Source organism: Phoxinus phoxinus (assembly GCF_949152265.1).
Source record: "Phoxinus phoxinus genome assembly, chromosome: 15".
In the NCBI taxonomy this organism is placed as follows: domain Eukaryota; kingdom Metazoa; phylum Chordata; class Actinopteri; order Cypriniformes; family Leuciscidae; genus Phoxinus; species Phoxinus phoxinus.
Genome location: NC_136890.1, coordinates 20,556,100 through 20,577,083, shown reverse-complemented (window position 1 = coordinate 20,577,083; position 20,984 = coordinate 20,556,100). Strand labels below are relative to the sequence as shown.

The window sequence follows — 20,984 nt, the reverse complement described above, 5'->3', positions numbered from 1 at the left end:
GTCCTTCACTTCCGAAGCACCAGCGCAGCTTTCCTGCCTGTATAGTTAAGTTAGCACGCCAAGAGCATTCGAGTGCGTGAGGCGTGAAGGAGCGTTTGATTGGTTGGACCTGAGGGGATACGCCCTTCAAACCACGGAACGAATCGGTTGAGTGAATGATTCAATGAAGCACCAATCCTGCAGTAAGGATCAATGAACGAAGCAGTGAACAACATATTATAGTGAACCGAAAGAGAATGAATCATTCTCCACTTAACAGATGTCAGGGTCAGGGTGTGAATTGAATGAATAGCCTACATCAATTCTAAATGGAAATTTAGATTTCCAAATGTTAAAGTAAATTCCAAATGTAATTTTTTTTTATTGTTTCATGAGTAAGGGGCTTTTGCTGTGGCTGGCAGATACACAATAGGCCTACCATTTGTTTCTTAAAGAGAAACGGTAAATTGACCATGGGACCACACATTAATTAATCTGAAAATTAACCAAAAATTCTCGGGACAGCAGCCTGTGTCCAAATTTTAATCTTAACCGTTCTATTTCATGAGAAACGATCTGAAAACAGGGATTTAAGTGTAAAATACCGAACTTGTCCTTAAGTTTATTTCTACAATGAATCAACATTTTTATTTTAACCTTTCTTAAAGGTATAGCAGAGGATTTTCGTTTTCCAGGTGGGTAGCCTATACTATTGGTCCACCTAAGTGTCAATCATTCTGGTGATATGTTTACGCAAGGCCGTCGTACGTGCTCGTCCCTATAGTTTTCGCTTTCTGGTGTATTATGTGTAATGAGTTACAGTTTCAGCCATTCCTTTGAAAATGGCTGAGGGTCGAAAGAGAAAAAAATTTATACGAAGTGTATGATAAGAAGAGAAAGGCCGCAGAATATAGAAACAAGACCAGAGTGATTTTGCGTGAATATTTCACACGCTAGCATGCGCTAAAAGCACAGGTTGGGCTTCCCACTGATGCCGCAGTCGCGAAGATTCTACTAGACAGGTAAAGTTTGTCATGCTATTTGGAGAAATCCATTTAAAATCACTGCTAGTAAAAGTTAATGTAAGCGTTCCCTCTCGGGAGCAAATAGAGTGTTGCACACATGTGCATTTTTAGAAAAAATTGGAGAGGGCGGGTCTTTTCTAAAATTAGGAAAGATCCTCCGCTATACCTTTAAGTAATGACAGAATGTATTCTCTCTTTCTTAAATAGAGGTAATGCTCTGGATGACAGAATTTATTCTCTCTTACTCAATCACACTTTATAGTTATCAGCATCCCTCATGACAAATATTTTTTGGTTACACTTATTAACATTGCACTGACAATATTAGTATACTTTTAGGAGTAAGGGTAGGGCTAGGATTTGTAGAATAAGGGGTTAGGTATAGAAGAAGTTGACATATACCCAACCCTAACCTGTACTTGCAAAGTTACTGAAAGTCTGTTGGATGCCCATCAAAATAAAGTGTCAGATATTAAGCATACAGTCTACTAATACTCCAATGAGAATTAGTTGGATTGTAGGCACAACATTAATCGTAGACAACATAATATCTAAAGCAGGGTACCATTTTTATTATATATAATTTTGTATATCTTTTAGATTAAATACAACTACATGTCAAACCTTTTTTTATTTCTCATACCATACTAGATTACAATTCTAAACAGAATATTTCCAAAATAGAAAAAAAAAAGAAAAGAAAAAAGCAACAGAAGAAACAAATACCATCATTAAATATCACATGAAATTCAGCAACATTTTCCATCCACACATCTTAAACTGCAGTGTCATCAGCAAAAATTCCAGAAAAACAAACACTGATTTCAATAACAACCAGTTATGGGTGTGTCTTTATGTGAAAATGTTGAAGTGTTTAGAGGAGTAATGCTAGCCTCAGACAGATGACGGGGAGCTTGAACCTCACAGCATGGAGATGCCACAGCTGCCCTATGAGAAACACAGTTGTCTTCACACAAATCAACTCTGAAATTTTAAAATAAAGGGATGAAAAGACTGAGTGTTTGTGTATCCAAGTTAGTGAAAAAGGAAGACAAGAAATTCTCAGTGTCTGGTAGTGTGCGTTGGTGAGAGAGTGATATAAAGCAGCTGCAGGGTCAAAGAACCTCTCTGTGTCATAAACCATGAGGAGAGACACATACGGATGACCTCACAGTTTGTCACACAACAACAATCATACTTGCACACAAACAGAAAGTTAAAGCCAACACACAAACTAAAACGAAGTTCATGGAAGATTTACAAAACATCACATGCCCTCTTCCACACCTGACAAACACACAAACATAAGTGCAAAAACGCAACAGTGCTGATGTGACTCACAGTTTATAGTTTGACATCTCTTTTAAAAGTTCTTGTGGACGTCCTATGAAATAAAGGTCTGGGCAGCTCGGATGCTGAATTTCAAGTTTTAACGGCAATAACAAGACCAGCCTATATCAAAACCAGCAGTTGTTCAGTAAACATCTTTCAAAAATCCAGTTAGGTTTTATTCCAAACTGCTTTTTTTAAGGTCCCCCCCCTAAACAGGAAATGTTCAACCAACACAGGAAGACATCCTGAAGGCTCTTCACCTTTACAGAACACTGTGAACTCTGTTCTGTGGCACATCCTATCCAGAGGACTAATATGCAGTTCAGTGCTGTAGGATTTCATAAAGGAGGTAGACGCACTTCATCACATTTTGACACTGCAATGTCAGTGTAAACCTCCAGAACGGTTCACTGTTCACTGAGGAAGTGGGGGGTCTTGATCATCATACTGTGGGGGAGGAGTGAGGGGCTCGATGGTGAACACGTTGCTCTGCTGGATATCGCCTAAGCTTTTCCTTCTGAGGTTGTCCGATCTGATGCGCCTAATTTTAAGGGGAATCAGCTTGCGACTGGGACGACTGTTTCTGCGGCCGCCCGCTCCAGTGCTGGGGTCGTTTTGGGATGAAGGTCTGCGTGCTGGGCTGGATCCATCCAGTACGGTGTGCTGATCTTCCTCCAGCTCCTCATAGGCTGGCAGCTGTGTGACGCTGTTGTGTCGCTCAGAGGACTGAGTGATGGGATACTGGCCACTCATAACCACCTCCTCATAAGTGGGGACCATGTAGTTCTGAGCCATTTGATCCATCCTAGATACAAAAATAAACGGCCATTTACAACCATACGCAGCAAATTTAGGTTGTTATACACTACCGTTTACATGTTATACATTACCGTATGAATGCATTAAATTTATCAATTAAAGCATCAATAAAGACATGGCTTCCATAAAAATATTAAGTAGCACAACTGTTTTCAACACTGATAATAAGAAGAAATGTTACTTGGGCCGTTTTTATGTCTTTAATGTCAATTTATTAACTTAAAAAAGTAATGTGGCATAAAAAAAATTTTTTCCCACCCTAAATATGTCAATGTTAAATTTGTCAATGTAAACATTTTGTAAAAAATATTTGTCTATTTTTCTTATTTTTATTTATTTATTTCATTTTTTTTTAAATTCATAAATAATATAATTTTTTGGAGAATCACAGCAAGACATTTTACAACCTGTGAACCAACCGTAGCCAAATAGCCAAATTATACAATATTTTAAGACTTACAAAACCTTGACACACAGTCATAAAGGGTCCTCTTTATGTAAAGATTTCCTATCCTGGGAAATTGAGAGATGAAACCATGTTGATGACCTGAGTCTATGGTAGAGTAATGAGTTTAATGTGAAACCTGAGGTCGAGGACCAAATCTGTTCTGTAGGGAACGGACTGGAGTCAGAGCCTCCGAACAAATCTTTGGGGTGCGGATTGGATCAATTCCTTTCCTAGAGCCTTCCAAAAATCGGATTGGAGACCCCCAATAGATTACTTAGGCGCGCCGAAAGAACACCACAGACCCAGTATAATCAACACGGGAAACTCTCACAGTAAAACAAGCAGCTGTGAAAAATATGATACACCGGTGTTTTGCAAGATGAGAAGTTTATCTATGCATCATCTTTATATATTTCTTTTAATTCCTTTTATAACCGTTTTTATTTCCCTCGCTTTTATTTTTTTATTATTTTAATTCCTTTCTGTGTAAAGCACTTTAAATTACCACAGTGTATGAAATGTGCTATATAAACAAGCTTGCCCTGCCTTGCCAATCTTTTATCCTGCATGTTGGTTGGACCACATGTTATTGATTTGGCAGAAAAAAAGTTTGTCAAATATTAATAAGCAGTGAAGCAATTTTGGTAAAATATTTTTTCTAAGACATAATACAAGATTATACCAAAGTACTTTATAAAGTTTTGTTAAAAAAAGAAAAAAAAAAGATTTTAAGACTTTTTTCTTCATTATGATATCAGGAGGTTGCATCAACCTGATATTTATGACTTCCCACTTCCCCCAAAAATAAATAAATATTTATTTTAATTCAGAAACAAACAAAAAAAACATAGAAGAAGTGTATTCAAGTCACTATATGTATGAAAGTGCATTTTCTAAATGTTTTTTGCATAAATTATTAGAATAAAAACGTCACGTCATTGGCGCAAATATCACCATAAAGTGAATGAATGTGATTTCACCTGGGTGTGTATTTAACAATATGTACTCACGTAGCCCCCTCCCCCTGTGTGTTAGCGGGTGTACTGCCGGCTTCCTGTCCCCTGGCCGCCCGGTGTTTGTTCCGTATGCTCAGACACACAGACAGCAGCAGCAGCGCCACTCCTCCCCCCACTAGGACGAAAGCCACGGACGAGGTCTCCTTAACTTGACTGGATTCCATGCCTGGTCTGGAGCTGTTCCCACCGGACCCTGCCGGCACCACGCTCCACACAATCATGACGATCCCCAGAGCGATGAGGCCCATTCCCAGCGCAGCGGTCGCATACTGTGCCCCAGAGTTACTGCCGCTGGTCCTGCTGGGACTGGGGGGAGTCTGGTCGCTGTAGGACATGCTTCCAAACCTTACCATGGACTTGAATCTACTCCAGACACGTTGTTTTTCGTCCTGTGCCTTCAAAATGTCTGAAAACTTAACCTATCTCATTTTCCACTTTGTTTTCTGGAGGACTGACCCAGTCTGTGAACAGAAAATCAAAAAAGGGTGAATCATCGGACATCAAAATATGATTGAATAATCAGCCTATCATAAAAGAGTCTTAAATCAATAAACGTCAAAGATCCAGGCCCAGTCCCTCCATAAATCCTGTGTGAAAATAGCATAGCAGTCACCCGGCCTGCGCTTAAGCTGTGATAAAGTTTTTATCAAAGCATATTTATTGTCTGCACACACATCGGCAGACATTTTAGGCTTGTCTAACTTCTTTCCATGAGATTAAGTAGGTGTCCCGCCTGCCAAGCTTTAGTTACAGGTGCAAGAAAATGGAAGAAAGAGTTTGATTCAAGAGAGAGAGAGAGAGAGAGAGAGAGAGAGAGAGAGAGAGAGAGAGAGAGAGAGAGAGAGAGAGAGAGAGAGAGAGAGAGAGAGAGAGAGAGAGAGAGAGAGAGAGAGAGAGAGAGAGAGAGAGAGAGAGAGAGAGAGAGAGAGAGAGAGAGAGAGAGCTCATGAACACAGACTTTGGTGAAATTTCATCTCTGCTCTGAAAGGTTTACGTTGGAATGAAGGCGGCCAGTAAAAAAAAAAAAGAAGAAAAACTTTACTGACAATGTGTTATTGTTTCATAGTTACACACACTAAAGAAAGCACATCATAACCCTGCGGTGTCATGCCTACACAGTTTCTGGTATTGGTTATCTGTACAGGCAGGTCTGGGATAAGCGTTCTTACCACACAATTAATTATTTCTCAGCATGGAAGCACCATTAATTCATGGTCTTAGTGTAAATCAGTGTAAATCATACATGTAGAGCCAGGTGGTTTGTGATGAAATCTATTTCCTTCAGCAGTGACTCATACCTTATGCTGTGTGTATGGAAAAATGTGGGCAGTTGCTCATGAGCTCGGTGTTTGTAATATTGCAGGGTGTTTAAAGTCTCCAATGGCAGGCATAATTTCATCCATGCACATTTGACTTGTTGAATGCGATTTCCTTGATGCATAAGCAAAGTTTAGAAAGTGTACATGACCGAAAACTGAGTTTACCGAGCACGTCTAAGCATGCAGACAGATTAAAATTATGATAGTGAATCTACGCTAAGGAATGGCAAGAATTTCCTTCTCTCACAAAAGCCACTTTGGCCAGATTAGACACACAAAAAGTGCCACATAAATTCACATTACACAGGGGCACCATAACAGGGAAGGTTACAGTTGAGGGAGCTTGAGGCAGCTAGGGGTCCAGAAACGTAAGCGACACCCCTATATCTACAGTATCTTAACAGTATCTTAGAAGGAACTGTAGGCTACACTAAAAAACAAACACATTTAAGTTTAAAAGTAGTTGAAATAAAATAAATAGGTCTCGACCATGAAGCATTTCTAGAGCAAAAACGTGTTGCGTGTGAATGGCCCCAAGGCTGTCAGTGCCTTCAACTCATGACAAACATCTATATTTATGTACTACTCAAGGGGGCAAGGTAGTTTGCATAAATATAAGGGCGAGTATAGATACTGGCACAAAAAAATGTTGGGGGGTGAACTGTCCCGCATCAACGTCCGAAAATCTACGACTAAAAAGAGTAAAACATCTAAACGAAACCCCTAAATTAAATATATTTAACGCAAACATTAAAGACATAAATGCAACTTTACACAAACAGACGTCCCCATAACGTAAACAATTATTTTAAAAAATAATCACACTGCAGGGCGAAAAAAAACCCCCTCTCAGACAAAGATTATTCTAAACAACAAACAAGTTGCGCACAACAGCTGGCTAAAAAACCCCCGAACGAGCTATGAAAAACCACATTATAACAGTAGCAAACGTTCCAGGAAACCGAGCCAAACTTTAAGTTCACTGTAAGAGTCTTACCGAGAAAACTTCCCGTCCTTATGTTGTTTACCCAGTCCGTTTCAATCCTGGATGAAACCACGTTTAATCCAATGATGCACACGTATACCTTGTTACATTCCTTAAGAAGATGAACTTGAATTCCTTAAAGCGGTATGGCCTTAAGTTTCACAGATATGAACATCTTCCTGTCCCTGCAGTCCAGAATTAACCCTTTAACAGACCCATTCAGCTCCTGCCCCGCCCATGTGTTCGGAGGGGTAAAAAGCTCTCCATCCCCTGGCAGTAATGGTCCATGCACCACATTTTGAGACTTTTAGTGAAACAGATATTGACGCATGATTCCAGAGTGAATAAAAATAAAAACTAGTAGGCTACAGAGTCCAAATTAACCCTTTAACAGACTTATTCAGGCTCCTGCCTCCACCCATGTGTTCTGGGGGTAAAAAGTTCCCCATCCCCTGCCAGTGCTCATCCATAAAACTACAGAACCACATTTTGAGACTTTTAGTGAAACAGATATTGATGCATGATTCCGGAGTGAATAAAAATAAAAACTTCATACTTCAAACTTTATTTTTAAATAAAACCATGAACTATAAACTAGTTTTCCAGTTTTTAACTGATTAAGTAGTCAAGTCTTAATCTTATTTTCATTCATCTTTATTTTCACCCTAACGGTAAAATAGGAAGACTGGCATTCTGGCAGAGTTTATTTATGATTCTCAGAAAATACCTAATCTCATGCAGCTTTTAAGATACAATCATTATTAATCACACTAATCGGCAGTCAGGGCGGTGCACGTCAAATCACCAGCAGCAGCACCCACATAAATGTGTCGAAACAGGGTTCACCCAAACATAAATCCCTAGAGCGGAACAAACGCTCAACAATATTTAACTACTTTATGGGCAGTTGTGATTCTGGCAATGTTAATGATGTTTGGGCAAAGGTTGACCATATGGCAAGGTGCTTCCTCATAACTGTCCGTTTAAATCAAGGGACGTCATGCAACTTTATAGTAAACAGAATAAGGAGTGCTCTGATAGGTATTACGCATTTCTTCCCAGTAAATAAAGTAGGCTACATTATTAATCCTGTTCCTGTGTGGCGAAATTGTGGGAATTGCAGGTATGATGTGTAACAGATGCTAGAGAAATGTGAAACAAATACTCAAAAATAACACAACAACAACAACAACAAAGAAACAGATGAAAAAAAAAAACCTTAGCTGATTATTTTTCATAAATAATAATAATTATAATTGTTTCTTGTCTTAATGTCCAAATATAAAACAAGGAAGAAGTACCATAAAGAAGAATACAAAATAAAATTTAAGACCATTTTTTAAATGGAGAACTTGTAATCTACATAAATATGCACCCTTACACTGCTTCAAAAACTTACAACAGTCATATCTTTGATCTTTGCACATTTGCTGTGATGATTAGAATACCTCTGCTACAACTTACCAGTGTGCATGACCTTGGAGTTAGTATATAACTATGGTATTTACATGAGGTTGGTGATTTACAGTTAGGACACAAAAGTAGCAGGATTGAACCGTTTGGGGTTTTAAATGGGCTTCTAAGAGAAATTTCATATTATAAAAATGTTTACACTGTGATTGGGAAAGCATGAGTAGTAACCTTTAGTTATGGATCTGCTAATCACCTGACATCAATGATCCTCATGATCCTTATTCTAATAAGAACCACATGACTATTTGAACCCCCAGTGGATTTGAACTTATTCAATTCAAATAATCATCTATTCGAATAATAATGTACTATTTAACAAGACATTTCACATTCTAATCTTCAGTATTTTGTGGTTTTAAATCTAACATCAACAGCTAAAATTCAATGTAAAACATTCATTTTAATGAAAAAAAAAATTCAATTTGCACACAAACGTCAGCTATAATTTCATCAAACATCTACAGTAAACGGATAAATAAATGTTATGTGCTTTTTCACATGGATGCTTAACTCTGTCTCACTTTGAGACAAATGAGTCCACACTCACAACAACATAAGGTCTACAAAACAATGCCAAGGCCCCTACTGGCATACTGAGAGTCCAGAGTCAGAAAAAGTTAACTTTCTTTGAGATTTCTTCAGTGTTGACCTTGAAAAAGAAAAGAAAATCCCTCCATTTGGGAGCCTTAAGTTTTTCAACAGTAGACAGGAGAAAGACTCAGACATTACTGAGCTCAGCAGCAGAAAAATGTCGAACTGGGCAACGCTCTTGCTGAAGCGAGACCTCTTGAAGTCCATTCCTTGGAAATGAGTCGGACCTGTTCTGGTGACTGATCTTCCGTCCAGTGGAATTCTTTGGGCTGAGACCGAGCTGCTGCTGCAGAAAGAAATGGATCCATCAGATTTCTGATTCACAGGGTCTACAAATATTTGACTTTTAAGAATTATTCAAGCAATAATACAAATCTTCACTCTCTGAGGGTGCATTGTTACTGAGCACTACACTCAAAGGAAACTAAAGAGCACAGACATTGAGAAGAGAACACAGTGGTTGTACAAAGAGATTTATGCAAAGGATAAAGTGTTAAATGGCTACATTTAAAGGGTTAGTTCACCCAAAAATTTAATTTATCCCATAATTTACTCACCCTCAAGCCAGGTGTATATGACTCCCATTATAAAGCTTGGAAGAGCCATGATGTTTTTTTAATAAAACTCTGATTGTGTTCGGAAAGAATAAAGTCATATACACCTAGGCTTGAGGGTGAGTAAATTATGGGATCAAACATCATTACTACGTTCCAAACCTGTATTCATTTTTTTCTTTAGCGGAACATAAAAGAATATATTCTGAAGAACGTTGGGAACCAAACAACATTGGAGCCCATTGACTTCCATGGTATGGACAAAAAACACAGATATTCGTTCAAAATACCTTCTTTTATGTTCAACAGAAAAAAATCATACAGGTTTGGAACAACATGATTAAATGATGACAGAATAAAAATATTACAATCCATTTTGTATACATATAAATATATATATATATTGGGGGTGGAGGTACTTAAAGCTGCAGTCCGTAGATTTTCCTCTTTGTCGCCATCTCTGTTCGAAATCTGCAATTGCAGTTATTCGCTAAAACATGCTCGAATTTCCTACGGAAATCCCCCAGTACCACTGGAATTAAAAACATTATTACAAGCTTACCGTTTTGAATCAAGCTAATGCAAGCAGATCGTTTTGAACACTGGCTGGTTATGTACTAGCTCATATTTTTTATTTTGGATCATTTTTAACCCAAAAAAGTTACGGACTGGAGCTTTATATGTAATGAATTTAATGTCACAAAAAAAATAGGATTGAACTATTCACACCAATAGCAGAGTCCCCACCACAACAATAATGGTAACAGGACAGAGAAACAATATTGTTGGAATCACTTTCAGAACTATTTAGCTAATGAACGATACAAACATTGACAACCAATCAGAATCTATCCTGCTTCAAAGAGCTCAAGCATTTAAAGCGACAGATGACAAAACTGTAGCGTGCATTAAGAATAAAAAGAAGAATAAAAAGAACGATATCATCCACTGGTGTGGATGCTATAATATAGTTATCGTCATAGTTAAAATTCTTAGAGTGGAGGGGCCTTTATTTTCTTTTATAATTGTTTATTTCTATATTTGATGTTGCCATCCATACAGTACATGTTCTTGACAGGTTTCAAAAGATTCCCCCCTAAAGCTGGCATTAGTTTGAGATTCAAGAATTTCCGATTCAGGTTTAGTTTTCTACCTTCACCCTCCTTAAAGACTGCTGATCGTCATGAATACTGGGTGATGAGCTGCTTAGAGAACATTGTCGGTGGAGTGTCGGCGGAGTCCCCAAAGGTTCAACTTCCTGATCAAGCCCTGCCCTGCAGATACAGACATCTGTTGAGAAATCTGCACCACTCGACTGTCTCTTCATCTCTTGATTTACAATATATAAAGAGACATTTATTATGATTGTGTAGTGTTCTTAGACAGTACTACAATACTAACAGTGCATTACCTGGCTGCACTGACAAGTGCCTTCATCTCTTCATTGAGGTGATGGCGGACCATGTGCTTGTTGCTTGGAATACATAAAGCTGTTGCCATGGTGTCCGAGCTGAAGGAGGGATCCAAAACCATGACAGCACCATGAACGCCACTGTTCTGAAGACTGTCAGCAAACTCCTAAGTACAAAATACAAAGATACATTTTTCTTTTGATTCTTGAGATATACCAACACCTACACTTTCTCTGTTAGCATTGCTGTTCTCTTTCTTTGGTACCTTCAGATCAATCTCTTTGATCCATTTGATGATGCGATGACAAGTCCACACTACAGGGTCTGTGTTCTGGTTCTCACACTCAAATCGTCTGGACTGCAAAATCTGCAGCAAAACAGTATTTGGTTATTTGTTGTTTAGCTTCATTAACTTACTATAGAGACTTTTATACATTCAAAGAGGTTGTTTTTCCAAACTGGGCTTTTCTGATGTGTGTTTGTGATGGTTGTTGTTCCTTTTTGGTAAGGCTTGGTGGGAATGGCCAGGATAACAGCTTCTGATTTAAGTGTGTGTGTTTACCTCTTTGTCAAAGCTGAGCGTGTGTAGCAGCTGTATTCCCAGTAGCAGGCTGTTCTGGTGGGCTTTTTTAGAAACGTGCATATGTTTCTCTAGGTCGGTGCGTGTGAGTGTACTCAGGAGACGCCCGTCCACAAGGTGAGTGTGGAAGAACTGGGAATATTGAGGGAGACCCACATCCGTCAGCCAGGCCTGAGCCACCCAGTGATGATCCAGATCAGCTGCTTTAGAAAGGCTGAAACACATGGCCACCATAAAGAAAAAGGAAAATAGTTTTAAAATCTAGAAATAAATGCTTAAAATGCTTTTTATTCATGCTGGTTTCATACGGTTTAGAAAAATATACCACTTACAAGAAAAAGTTGTAATTTAATCGCTCTAAAAATAACAATATTTGACAAGCCTTTTTGTTTTTGGTGGTAATCAACATTATGCCACACATTTTGTAGTCTGAACTTATCTTGTATTATTTTGAAACTTTATTTAATATATTTTTTTATAGGATAAAAGTACATGTACATCATGATATTTTGACGAATATCATGAATTATTAACATAATATTGTGATGTTACTAATAACATTAAATAGCATTACGGTTTTGCATAGTCACACCACTTGACCTTGACAATTTTAGAATTTGAACTAACCTTGTTATTTTTAAGTGTCACCTTGACAGAGCAATAAGGATCTGCAGGGGCCCTTTCTATGGTATAATTTTTTATGACTAATGCTGGTGGTGTTTATGTCTCACCCATGTCCTGATTCTGCATCCCTGTAGTCTTCAATTGCCAGACGGAGTTTTCTGCGGTGCATTGAATTACTGATACCCAAAACAAATTCTAGGTCCTCATCTGTAAGAACTAACAAGACCTAACAAAACACACCGATATTAATGTGGGATTCTTACATTCAGCACAAAATAGCCTACAGTAGCTATTCAGAGCTGATATGATCATTAATCATGATAATTATAGACTCATGTGGACGTGTTTATGTATAACAAGAGTAGACTGTATAATACAAGGTCACACGTCTACCTTCCCACTTTTAACGTTGTCTGCACAGGCCCGTATGTACATCGGCATAGCCATGATCACCTCCAGCCACGCCTGCACGGTTCCTGCACGCCAACGACACATGGGGGCCGTCCGCGCGAGCTCCACCTGCTGAAGCCGATCCAGCTGCTCCTCGCATTCTGATAGGCTCACACTGAGGCGGGCGGGGCTTGATAAACTGTCGGAGTCTAGATTGGTTGATGACGGCAGAGAGGCGGAGCTTAAGTGCGAGTAGGTTTTCTCTAATTTATGAGCATATTCATCGTCTTTTCTCAGGTAAATACAGGTGTGTTCTGTTTCCATAAATACAAAATGTGTTAATTCAGTGATAAGAAGTTATATAAATGTATTGTAGCACATATTTTTTCCATTTATATCACGTTTTTGAACACCAGCCACAGCTACGTCTGTTAAAGCATCTTGTGTGTGTGTGTGTGTTTGACTGTGAACCAATAGTTTTACCAGTAGACGGCAGCACTAAACCGCCTCCAAAACTTCAACCAAGCGTCCATGGGTGATCCTGGCAGTGTTTGCTTAGAATTAACCTAAAGTGTTTGGGTCCAGAGGTTATACATTCACGACTGACAAACCAGATGGCTACAGCTAAGTGCTTGTAAAGAGTAAATGTGGTTGGAAAAGACATAAACAGCTCGTCTAGCCTGGTTTTGCTCATCTATTCAACACAAGCCATCCATATATTAAACTGTAAACCATACAGAATTCATCATGCGCCAAACTGACGTTGAGAGCCCCCATCAAGAGTTCAAAGTGAGATAAAGCAACCACGCACACACACACACACACACACACACACAAATGCCCCATGTGGTTAAGGATATTTAGTAATGAGTTAATTATGATTACACACACTCGATTACCTGAGATCCATCAGGTAGATGAGGTAGCCAAAGACAAGCTCAGGGAGGCAAAGTGCCAAAACACAATTACAAAGAGCAAAGAACTCAGCCACACGCTGTTCAGTGTTTTTGATTTTATTTCAAAATAGTCTGTAGTTATATAACTTATTACCATTTTCATTTCCATGCCATTTAGAGTTCCATGCTATTCAGCACCAGCCTGAGCCAAAACACAGCAGGGGAAACGAGAGCCGTCTCTCCATCTCCAGCTGACGAAGAACACACTACATGCTCTAAAAAAACTTGTTTATTTCTTCATTTCATGTCAGTGCAATATTGAAATGTACACAATGGTAAGAATCTGCCACTGAATGATAGCTAGCACTGATTTCAGAAAAATAAAAAAGAGACTATAATTACAACGTTTAATGGTAAAAGGCCCTGTAGAGTAAAGGCAATCCAGTCCTCATTTGCAAAGCAGCATGGGAAACTACTGTGGAGCTCTATGTCATACCCTGCTTTATTTAAGGTACAGTAATAATTTCCAAGACAACTACCCCAAGCTTTTATAACCAATGATCTGAGTTTTGTATTTCTACACTGTTATCAAATAATTTTTTGCCTCCTGGTTAGTGTTGTTGTGAAGGGATTTGTCAGAGTTAGTGTGTGTTACGGTGGTTATAAATTCTCCTGTGGGAAAGGCAGGGCGAGCCACTGCTCACTAAAGTCACATAACTACATCAAATATCCAAATATCATAATATGCTACAGTTAGACGAATAGATATCTTTTAGATCACAGTGTGAAATGGCACACATCCTTTTTTCGGAGGTTTTCATACACACTGAGGGTCCTGCTGACTTCCTACAGGAGAGCTCCATCAATATGTTTAACACACAGGATTAAAAACAGCTGAGACAATGAGCGTTAAATGATATAAAAAAAGGCATCTGGAAACATTTACAAGCACTGAGTGCACAATGACTATTATTTCACATTCAGCAGTCCTTCAAGTTTCCAGTGAGATGCTAAAGTGGGTATAAAATGAACACACACACACACACACACACACACACACACAGGGGAGGTTTGGTTCTACTGCGGCACAGTTTGGAATCATTGAACAGTCAGCTTGTGCTCATAAAGATGGCAGCCACACACACACACACACACACACACACACAGGAATGAGTAGCGGGGCTCTCAGCAGCGTCACCAGTCAGCATCCTCTTCTATGTAGTAGTCGGGTGTGTTAGTACCATCAAACAGAGTGGGGTCCATGGACTTTCTTTGCTTTCCTCGACCGAACACTCGCGACAGAGAGCCCAGACCCATCCTCTCTTTCTTCTTTCTCCGTCTCTGCTCTTCTAGATCCTCTAGAGACTAGAGACAGGGACAAAGAAAGAAAAAATGAGTAATAGAAGTAAAGGTGATACATCAAAAATGAGCAGAGAAGCTATTCAGTATTATGGCCCAATGCACACGAAGGTTGTCACAATATCTTAATCTCACGGTACAATACCAGCTAAAGTATCATGATACCACTCAAGATGTGTCATTCAAGATGTGCAAGGACAGAAGGTGATGGGTACTTTGCTGTGGTTTTAATTCTTTACAGTTTCAATGGATTTTATTATTATAATAGATTGCAATTTTAAAAACAGTACTATTAAAATGCTAATATAATTTTACATTACAATTAATCAAAATAATGAATTAATAGCACTTATTGTTAAAATGTAAAATAAATTAAATCAATTACAATTATTATATATAATTATTATTTAGCCCCTATATTATTTTTTTATTGCATACAAAATGTTTACTTACATTTTGAGTAAATAATATATGCACACATTGCATGCTGCACAAAGCATTGTTAATAATAGTAACAATAATATTATTATAATTTTAGAATACAATTAATTGCAATATTGAATTTATATTACTATATACTATTATTATTAAGTTCTATTATGTATTTTTTTTAAACTAAAAGTTTAATAAAAAAAGGCAAATATTAGCACCATTCATGCAATAATAGTAACACCATATTTTGTGCACCTCTTCTGAACAATTAAACTCTTCACAACCTAAACCAAGGCATTTGCAACAAAAAAAGGTTGCATTTCACCGCTGCTTTAGCTTGTTTCCTAATCTAGCCATTCAATAAACCTATGAATATTGTTTAATATAGTATACTATAAATATTGTTAGCTCTGTGATGAATTGCTAGATATATTTCGCATTTGTATGTCGCTCTAAATAAAAGAGTTTGTTAAATGAATAAATGTACATGTAAATGTATTTTGAGATTTGGGTATCAGGTAGACAGTATCATGCATGCCACACCACGTACACGTTTGTGTATTTTTGCAATGCAAAGAGTGAGTTGAATCAGTGTTTGTCTCTTACATTGCAGAGGGAGTGTGTTCTGTGTCGTGGTGAATCGGATGCCGTTGAGGATCTCTCTCCCTCCATCACTGAGGCGTCTGAGATGACAGACGGTTGTTTCGAGTGACACGGACTGATCCTGGCTGCGGCTGATGACATCATGCTGATGCCATCCGCATCGCAAACGCATGGTGATGCTTTCAGTGCTAACAGACACAAACATATGACTGTGAATTCAGTGAATTTGTTTCAGAATTAGGAGGCTGATTTTAACTCGGGTAACTTGTTCAGCTTGTTCAGATATTTATACAGACATCATTATTGTATGTGTAATGTGTACTATATGTACCCTGTCTGTCCATTGAGTAGTAAAGGTTTTGTTGACTCTGTCGTATCGCCGCAGTCAGAGGAAGCTCTGCATGCATCGCCCACTCTTGGTTGCCGTTGACGACCGTTTCCGTGGGCATGGCCAGTGAATGTCGCTTAGGAACATCCTTAGTGAGAGTAGCCAAAGACTGTTTTGCCTGGAACACACAAACAGATTTAATTCAATTAGGTCCACTTCTTTGTCCAGAGAGTGTTGTAAACAAGTGTACAATGTGTGAAAATTAATGTGTAGTACTGCCCAGAATAACTGCTCCAAACGTTTCACAGTAGTGGCAGTCTGGAGCTACAGACAAGTTACTAATAGGCCCACACAGAATTCTGCAGAAAACGCTACATATGTCTAAACTTGTTTAATTCTTCATTTCTACTTCCCTTTATGTGTTAAATCCCATTGTTTTAAAAAAAATTGACCAATAAATATCCATGAATTTTCAAGTTGTTTGTGTCTACTGAATTCGGATATTTAAAAAACACATTTAGAAGCTTTATGCTATATATATAATTTATATATATGAAACATAAGGATTGTTTTTATGTTTATAGAATATTAGGGATGCACAATATATCAGCAAACATATCGATAACGGCCGATATTTGTTAATTTTTAATGTTATAATTATCATCCCGATAAGAAAATTTAGCAGATATATTCAAGCCGATAAATAATGGATTATTTTCATCAGCTGAGACATTTCAGATGCACACTGTTCGCTATTATGGTTTTTATTTGCTTGAAATATGATTGGAAAAAAGGAAAATAGAGTAAAGTGCAACATGTGCAGAGCAATTCTGCCACATCTACTACATAAAATTATAATGAGAACATTATAATTGTGTGCTTGAGACATGGATTTTAATGGTGAGACTTTTGCTTTTGTAATCAGGCTCTCAAAAATTATCAAAAATTAATCAAAAAAGCAAAAGTCTTAGGCACATTAGTATTTTCACCAAAAAAAAAAAGGTTAAGGCAGTTAAATATATATTTTGCTGTAGTGTGTCAGTAGGAAATATCAGTTTACATCTCCAAACATTCCTTTTGCCATTAATTATAATACTCCATTGAGACTTTTCTATAAACAAATAGTCTGACAACAGCCGGTATATTCCACACAGAGATCTGATCTCACCATCATCGAGTCCGTCTGGGAGTCATCTGTGGGACTCGATGTTGGTGAGATCAGATCATACTGGCTGTTGTCAGACTCTGTTTGTGCAAACAAAAATCCTCACTGGATTATTAAAATGAATTGCAAAGGGAATGCATGTGTTTCCTACTGACAAAAATAGATATAAATAACTGGCTTAAACCCATTTTTTGGGGTGAAAATACTAACGTGCCAAAGACTTTTGACAATACATATATATATATATATATGTATATATATATATATATATATATATAAATATATATATATATATATATATATATAATATTTAAATCTATGTTGCTATTGTATTTGGGACTGTGGGAAACCTGTATTCTTATAAAAACAGGCAACCAATAAAAGTGAATTCTCAGCACTGTTTAATACATTATACCATTTGTAAATAATTGTAGCTAATTTCTGCACAACTGTTCCCACAATTGGTGAGCTAAAACCTGCAGATTTCATGTTGGGCCTAGTTCAAAATCATTTCATCACAGTCATGACAGTCAACAAGCCCAAATAATAACACCACCACCACCACCATATATCCTCCATTATCATTGGGTTAGAATGCTTCCCGAGTTTCTAAACATTCTAATAAACTAGCATGCAGAGAGAAACACACAAACACATTGATACTCACAGCAAGGGAACAGAACTGCACATGCTTTTTCCATTCCATATACACAACGCGTTTGTTCTCAAAACAAAATACACGTGCAACCAATAACATTGTCTAAATTGTGCATATCAGAGAGGGAGTCAACACTGCAGACCAATCAAAGAGGGACTTGGGGTTGAGTGACAACCTGGCTGATCTTACCGACACTGTTTTAGGTGATGCTGGTCTTTCTGGAGATCGAACAAACACGCGACTCTCTAGTTTCTGAGCCATAAAGTTACTCATCTGTTAAAGAAACACACACATAAACAAAAGCACCCATACACTACTCAACACTGAAGTTTTTGAGCTAGTTGACAGATAGTTTGAAGAAACCAGATAAACACGCATTTCAAATATTTATGAACCCACTGAGCAGACAAGAAGCAGGATATTCTAATGTGTGGTATCCTGTTTTTCTAAATGATGTGTATCTTACCATAGTTAGTTCAGCCTCCAGTTCCTTGATCCTGTTCTCTTTCAGGTCCAGTGCAGAGCGGAGTGCACTTGCATGTTCTGTGGCCTCTTTGGTTTGTCGACGTAGGTCCCACTTCTCCCGCTCTAACAGATCCTTTTCCCTCGCCAAGACTCTCACTGCATCCTCACTCTCCTACAACACAAACAAGTTTGTGTGTAAATTTAGTTGCTGTGCAAGTATTAATGCATAAGTCATGCGAGTATGCCAGAAGAATACTTTTCGGTGTTGCTCGTAGTTGCGTATGAAGTCTCGTAGCTGCTCCTCACGGCTCTCCAGTGTTGTGTAAAGTTGCTGCATCTGATTCACGAGATCAGTCCTCTCCAACCTCAAACGCTTCCGGTCTGCCTTCATTGCTAGGGGGAAAAGAGAGATAAAGGTATATAAAAAGTTCCTCAGATGGACCCCTCTCCAAAACCTCTAGACACCCTTTTAGGGTGCTTCAAATATCCTGTTATGTATTCAATGAACTTTAAATGTATTTTTAGAGTGTAAAAAACTTCTCTTTTTTTTTAAAGAAAGTCTGACAATCTCTCAAGTGCTTGCAGGAACTTATGGATTACATGTTTTAAGAGAACTGACCCTATCCTGTATGGACCTTATCCTATATATTTCCGTACAAATTAAGCAACAAAGCTCTTTTCAACATCGATAATAATAAGAAATGTAATATGCCCCAACCAGAATATTAGAAGAATTCGTGAAGTGACCTGTAATTAAAATTGCAATGATATTTCACAAGATTACTGCTTTTAAAGGGGTGGTAAAGTATGATTTCACTTTTCTAACTTTAGTTAGTGTGTAATGTTGCCGTTTGAGCATAAACAACATCTGCAAAGTTACAATCCTCAAAGTTCAAAGCAAAGGAAGATATTTGCTTTTAAAGAAATACTTTTTTAAGGACTACAACAAACGGCTGGTAGGGACTACACAACATTTCTCTCGGGTTAGTGACATCAGCAACCCTAGAATTGACATAAACCCTGCCCCCTGAACACGATTTATAGATTATCAAGACAGAATATGCTAATCAATGACTAGAAGATAACTACACATAAGCTACATAAATTCATCAACTAACCATTCAGAAATGTCCTGTTGCTTCTATATGTTGTCACTTCTTCTCGAGTCTCTCCATCATTGTCTGACTCCGGTTTGAACATAAAAGGCTAAAAGTTTTTGAAATTTTCAGTGTATGTCTGTGGCTACGTTTACACGTGGACGGCTTTTTTCATAAACGGACATTTCACCCCTCTCCGGTTTCCAAAATAACATCGTGCACACCTGTCAGTTTTCAGAAAAGTGTTCGTTACACAAACCCGTGTATATACCGTCTAGAGTCTGAGCATGCCAAACCTGTATGTGGCAGTGTAACGAGAAGCTCAAGCCCACGTTAGCAAATCAGAATCCCGAAAATAGTCACATACTGTGACGTCGGCTGCCTAAAACTCAGTTTTTCTCAAGTAATCCATCCGCCGGAAACTGAAGCCTCCCCGGGAGCCGCCATTGTAGCAGAACTTCACCTGCTGTTAGCATTCCATTGACTCCCATTCATTTTTGCGTCACTTTGACAGCGAATAACTTTACATCTGAGGCGTCCAAAGACTCCATTTGTCCATTATTTATTTCTAAAGAAACTCGACAATGTATAAAAGGCTCCATTACCTTGTACCGTACGTTATGGCCCCGTAGAAGCCGTTTTTGTAAAAATAGGCTAACGATTGCGTCATGACCAAGCGACTCTCTGTCGCACTGTAGAGAAATTACCGTATAGACCGGCGGAGAAGCTCGCAAGCAATCGGGGGGACGTGGAGGCATAAAGTCCGATAAAGTCAAGGGAGTTGCTCACGCTCTCCGTCTCTGCGAGATTCGGAAGGGAATGATTCAGATTTATCTCGGCACATCTACTAGAAGACTGACAGCTGTCAGACACGTTGCTTGCGTCACCAAGCTCAGTTTGAGCCTGCGCAGTTCGCCTGGCGATCAGGAAGTGAGTGCTTCAAATGGGCTTCACTTTTCTCCGTTGAAATCTATGGGGTCACTGTGTCTTATATACTGTCTATGGTTTTTCTCAGTTTACATGCAAACAAAGTTTTCCAAAATCTCCACTCTGATCAGAGTTTTTAGAAAGAATCATTTTCAGAGACGAATTCTCCGTTTGCGTGTAAACGAAGGGCACAAACGAAGGGAAATGTATCCGTTTTTCAAAATAACCATGTACGTGTAAACGGGGCCTGTGTGAGGTAAAAGGACACAACCTCTTGTAGCTCCGCCCTCTGTGCCGGGAGCAGCAGCTCATTTGCATTTAAAGGGACAGACACAAAAACGTTGCTCACTCTCAAAAATTGACAACTTTACATGCTATATAAAAATACCTGTGGGGTATTTTGAGCTAAATCTTCACATACACACTCTGGGGACATCAGAGACTTATTTTACATCTTGTGAAAAGGGCATTAACCTTAATGTATTTTTGATTAAAAAAAGCCGTCTT

The 20,984-nt window shown here is 38.4% G+C and overlaps 2 protein-coding genes across 9 annotated transcripts in view; both read right to left on the bottom strand.

Annotated features, from left to right (window-relative positions):
- Window positions 1-1,209: 1,209 nt before the first annotated feature.
- On the bottom strand, window positions 1,210-7,287 carry tmem51a (transmembrane protein 51a). Its single transcript, XM_079637878.1, has 3 exons — window positions 6,936-7,287; window positions 4,614-5,080; window positions 1,210-3,141 (listed from the first exon to the last, which is right to left on the bottom strand). Exons 2-3 carry the CDS (start codon window positions 4,970-4,972, stop codon window positions 2,751-2,753), a joined length of 750 nt encoding a protein of 249 aa, XP_079494004.1. The 5' UTR covers window positions 4,973-5,080; window positions 6,936-7,287; the 3' UTR covers window positions 1,210-2,750.
- Window positions 7,288-8,648: 1,361 nt separating this feature from the next.
- The window catches only part of kazna (kazrin, periplakin interacting protein a), a 36,354-nt gene continuing 24,018 nt past the window's right edge, over window positions 8,649-20,984 (bottom strand). For 4 of the 8 annotated variants that reach the window (XM_079637870.1, XM_079637874.1, XM_079637875.1 and 1 more), the window contains 13 exons: window positions 18,710-18,846; window positions 18,455-18,625; window positions 18,178-18,261; window positions 16,169-16,343; window positions 15,841-16,025; window positions 14,685-14,808; window positions 12,551-12,861; window positions 12,265-12,383; window positions 11,516-11,747; window positions 11,219-11,320; window positions 10,953-11,119; window positions 10,695-10,815; window positions 8,649-9,273 (listed from right to left, as the gene is read on the bottom strand). In XM_079637870.1, coding sequence (XP_079493996.1) covers window positions 9,115-9,273; window positions 10,695-10,815; window positions 10,953-11,119; window positions 11,219-11,320; window positions 11,516-11,747; window positions 12,265-12,383; window positions 12,551-12,861; window positions 14,685-14,808; window positions 15,841-16,025; window positions 16,169-16,343; window positions 18,178-18,261; window positions 18,455-18,625; window positions 18,710-18,846 — 2,087 coding nt within the window. In that variant the 3' untranslated portion in view covers window positions 8,649-9,114. The remainder of the gene's footprint in view (window positions 9,274-10,694; window positions 10,816-10,952; window positions 11,120-11,218; window positions 11,321-11,515; window positions 11,748-12,264; window positions 12,384-12,550; window positions 12,862-14,684; window positions 14,809-15,840; window positions 16,026-16,168; window positions 16,344-18,177; window positions 18,262-18,454; window positions 18,626-18,709; window positions 18,847-20,984) is intronic. The other 4 variants (XM_079637872.1, XM_079637877.1, XM_079637871.1 and 1 more) reach the window with 3 other exon arrangements.

Bases quoted from the DNA above. Each gene is read 5' to 3' on its own strand.
- tmem51a (XM_079637878.1), bottom strand. From the start codon at position 4,972: ATGGTAAGGTTTGGAAGCATGTCCTACAGCGACCAGACTCCCCCCAGT. The intron at 3,142-4,613 runs GTGAGTACATAT...TTTTGTATCTAG, and splicing joins ACACAGGGGGAGGGGGCTAC to GATGGATCAAATGGCTCAGA.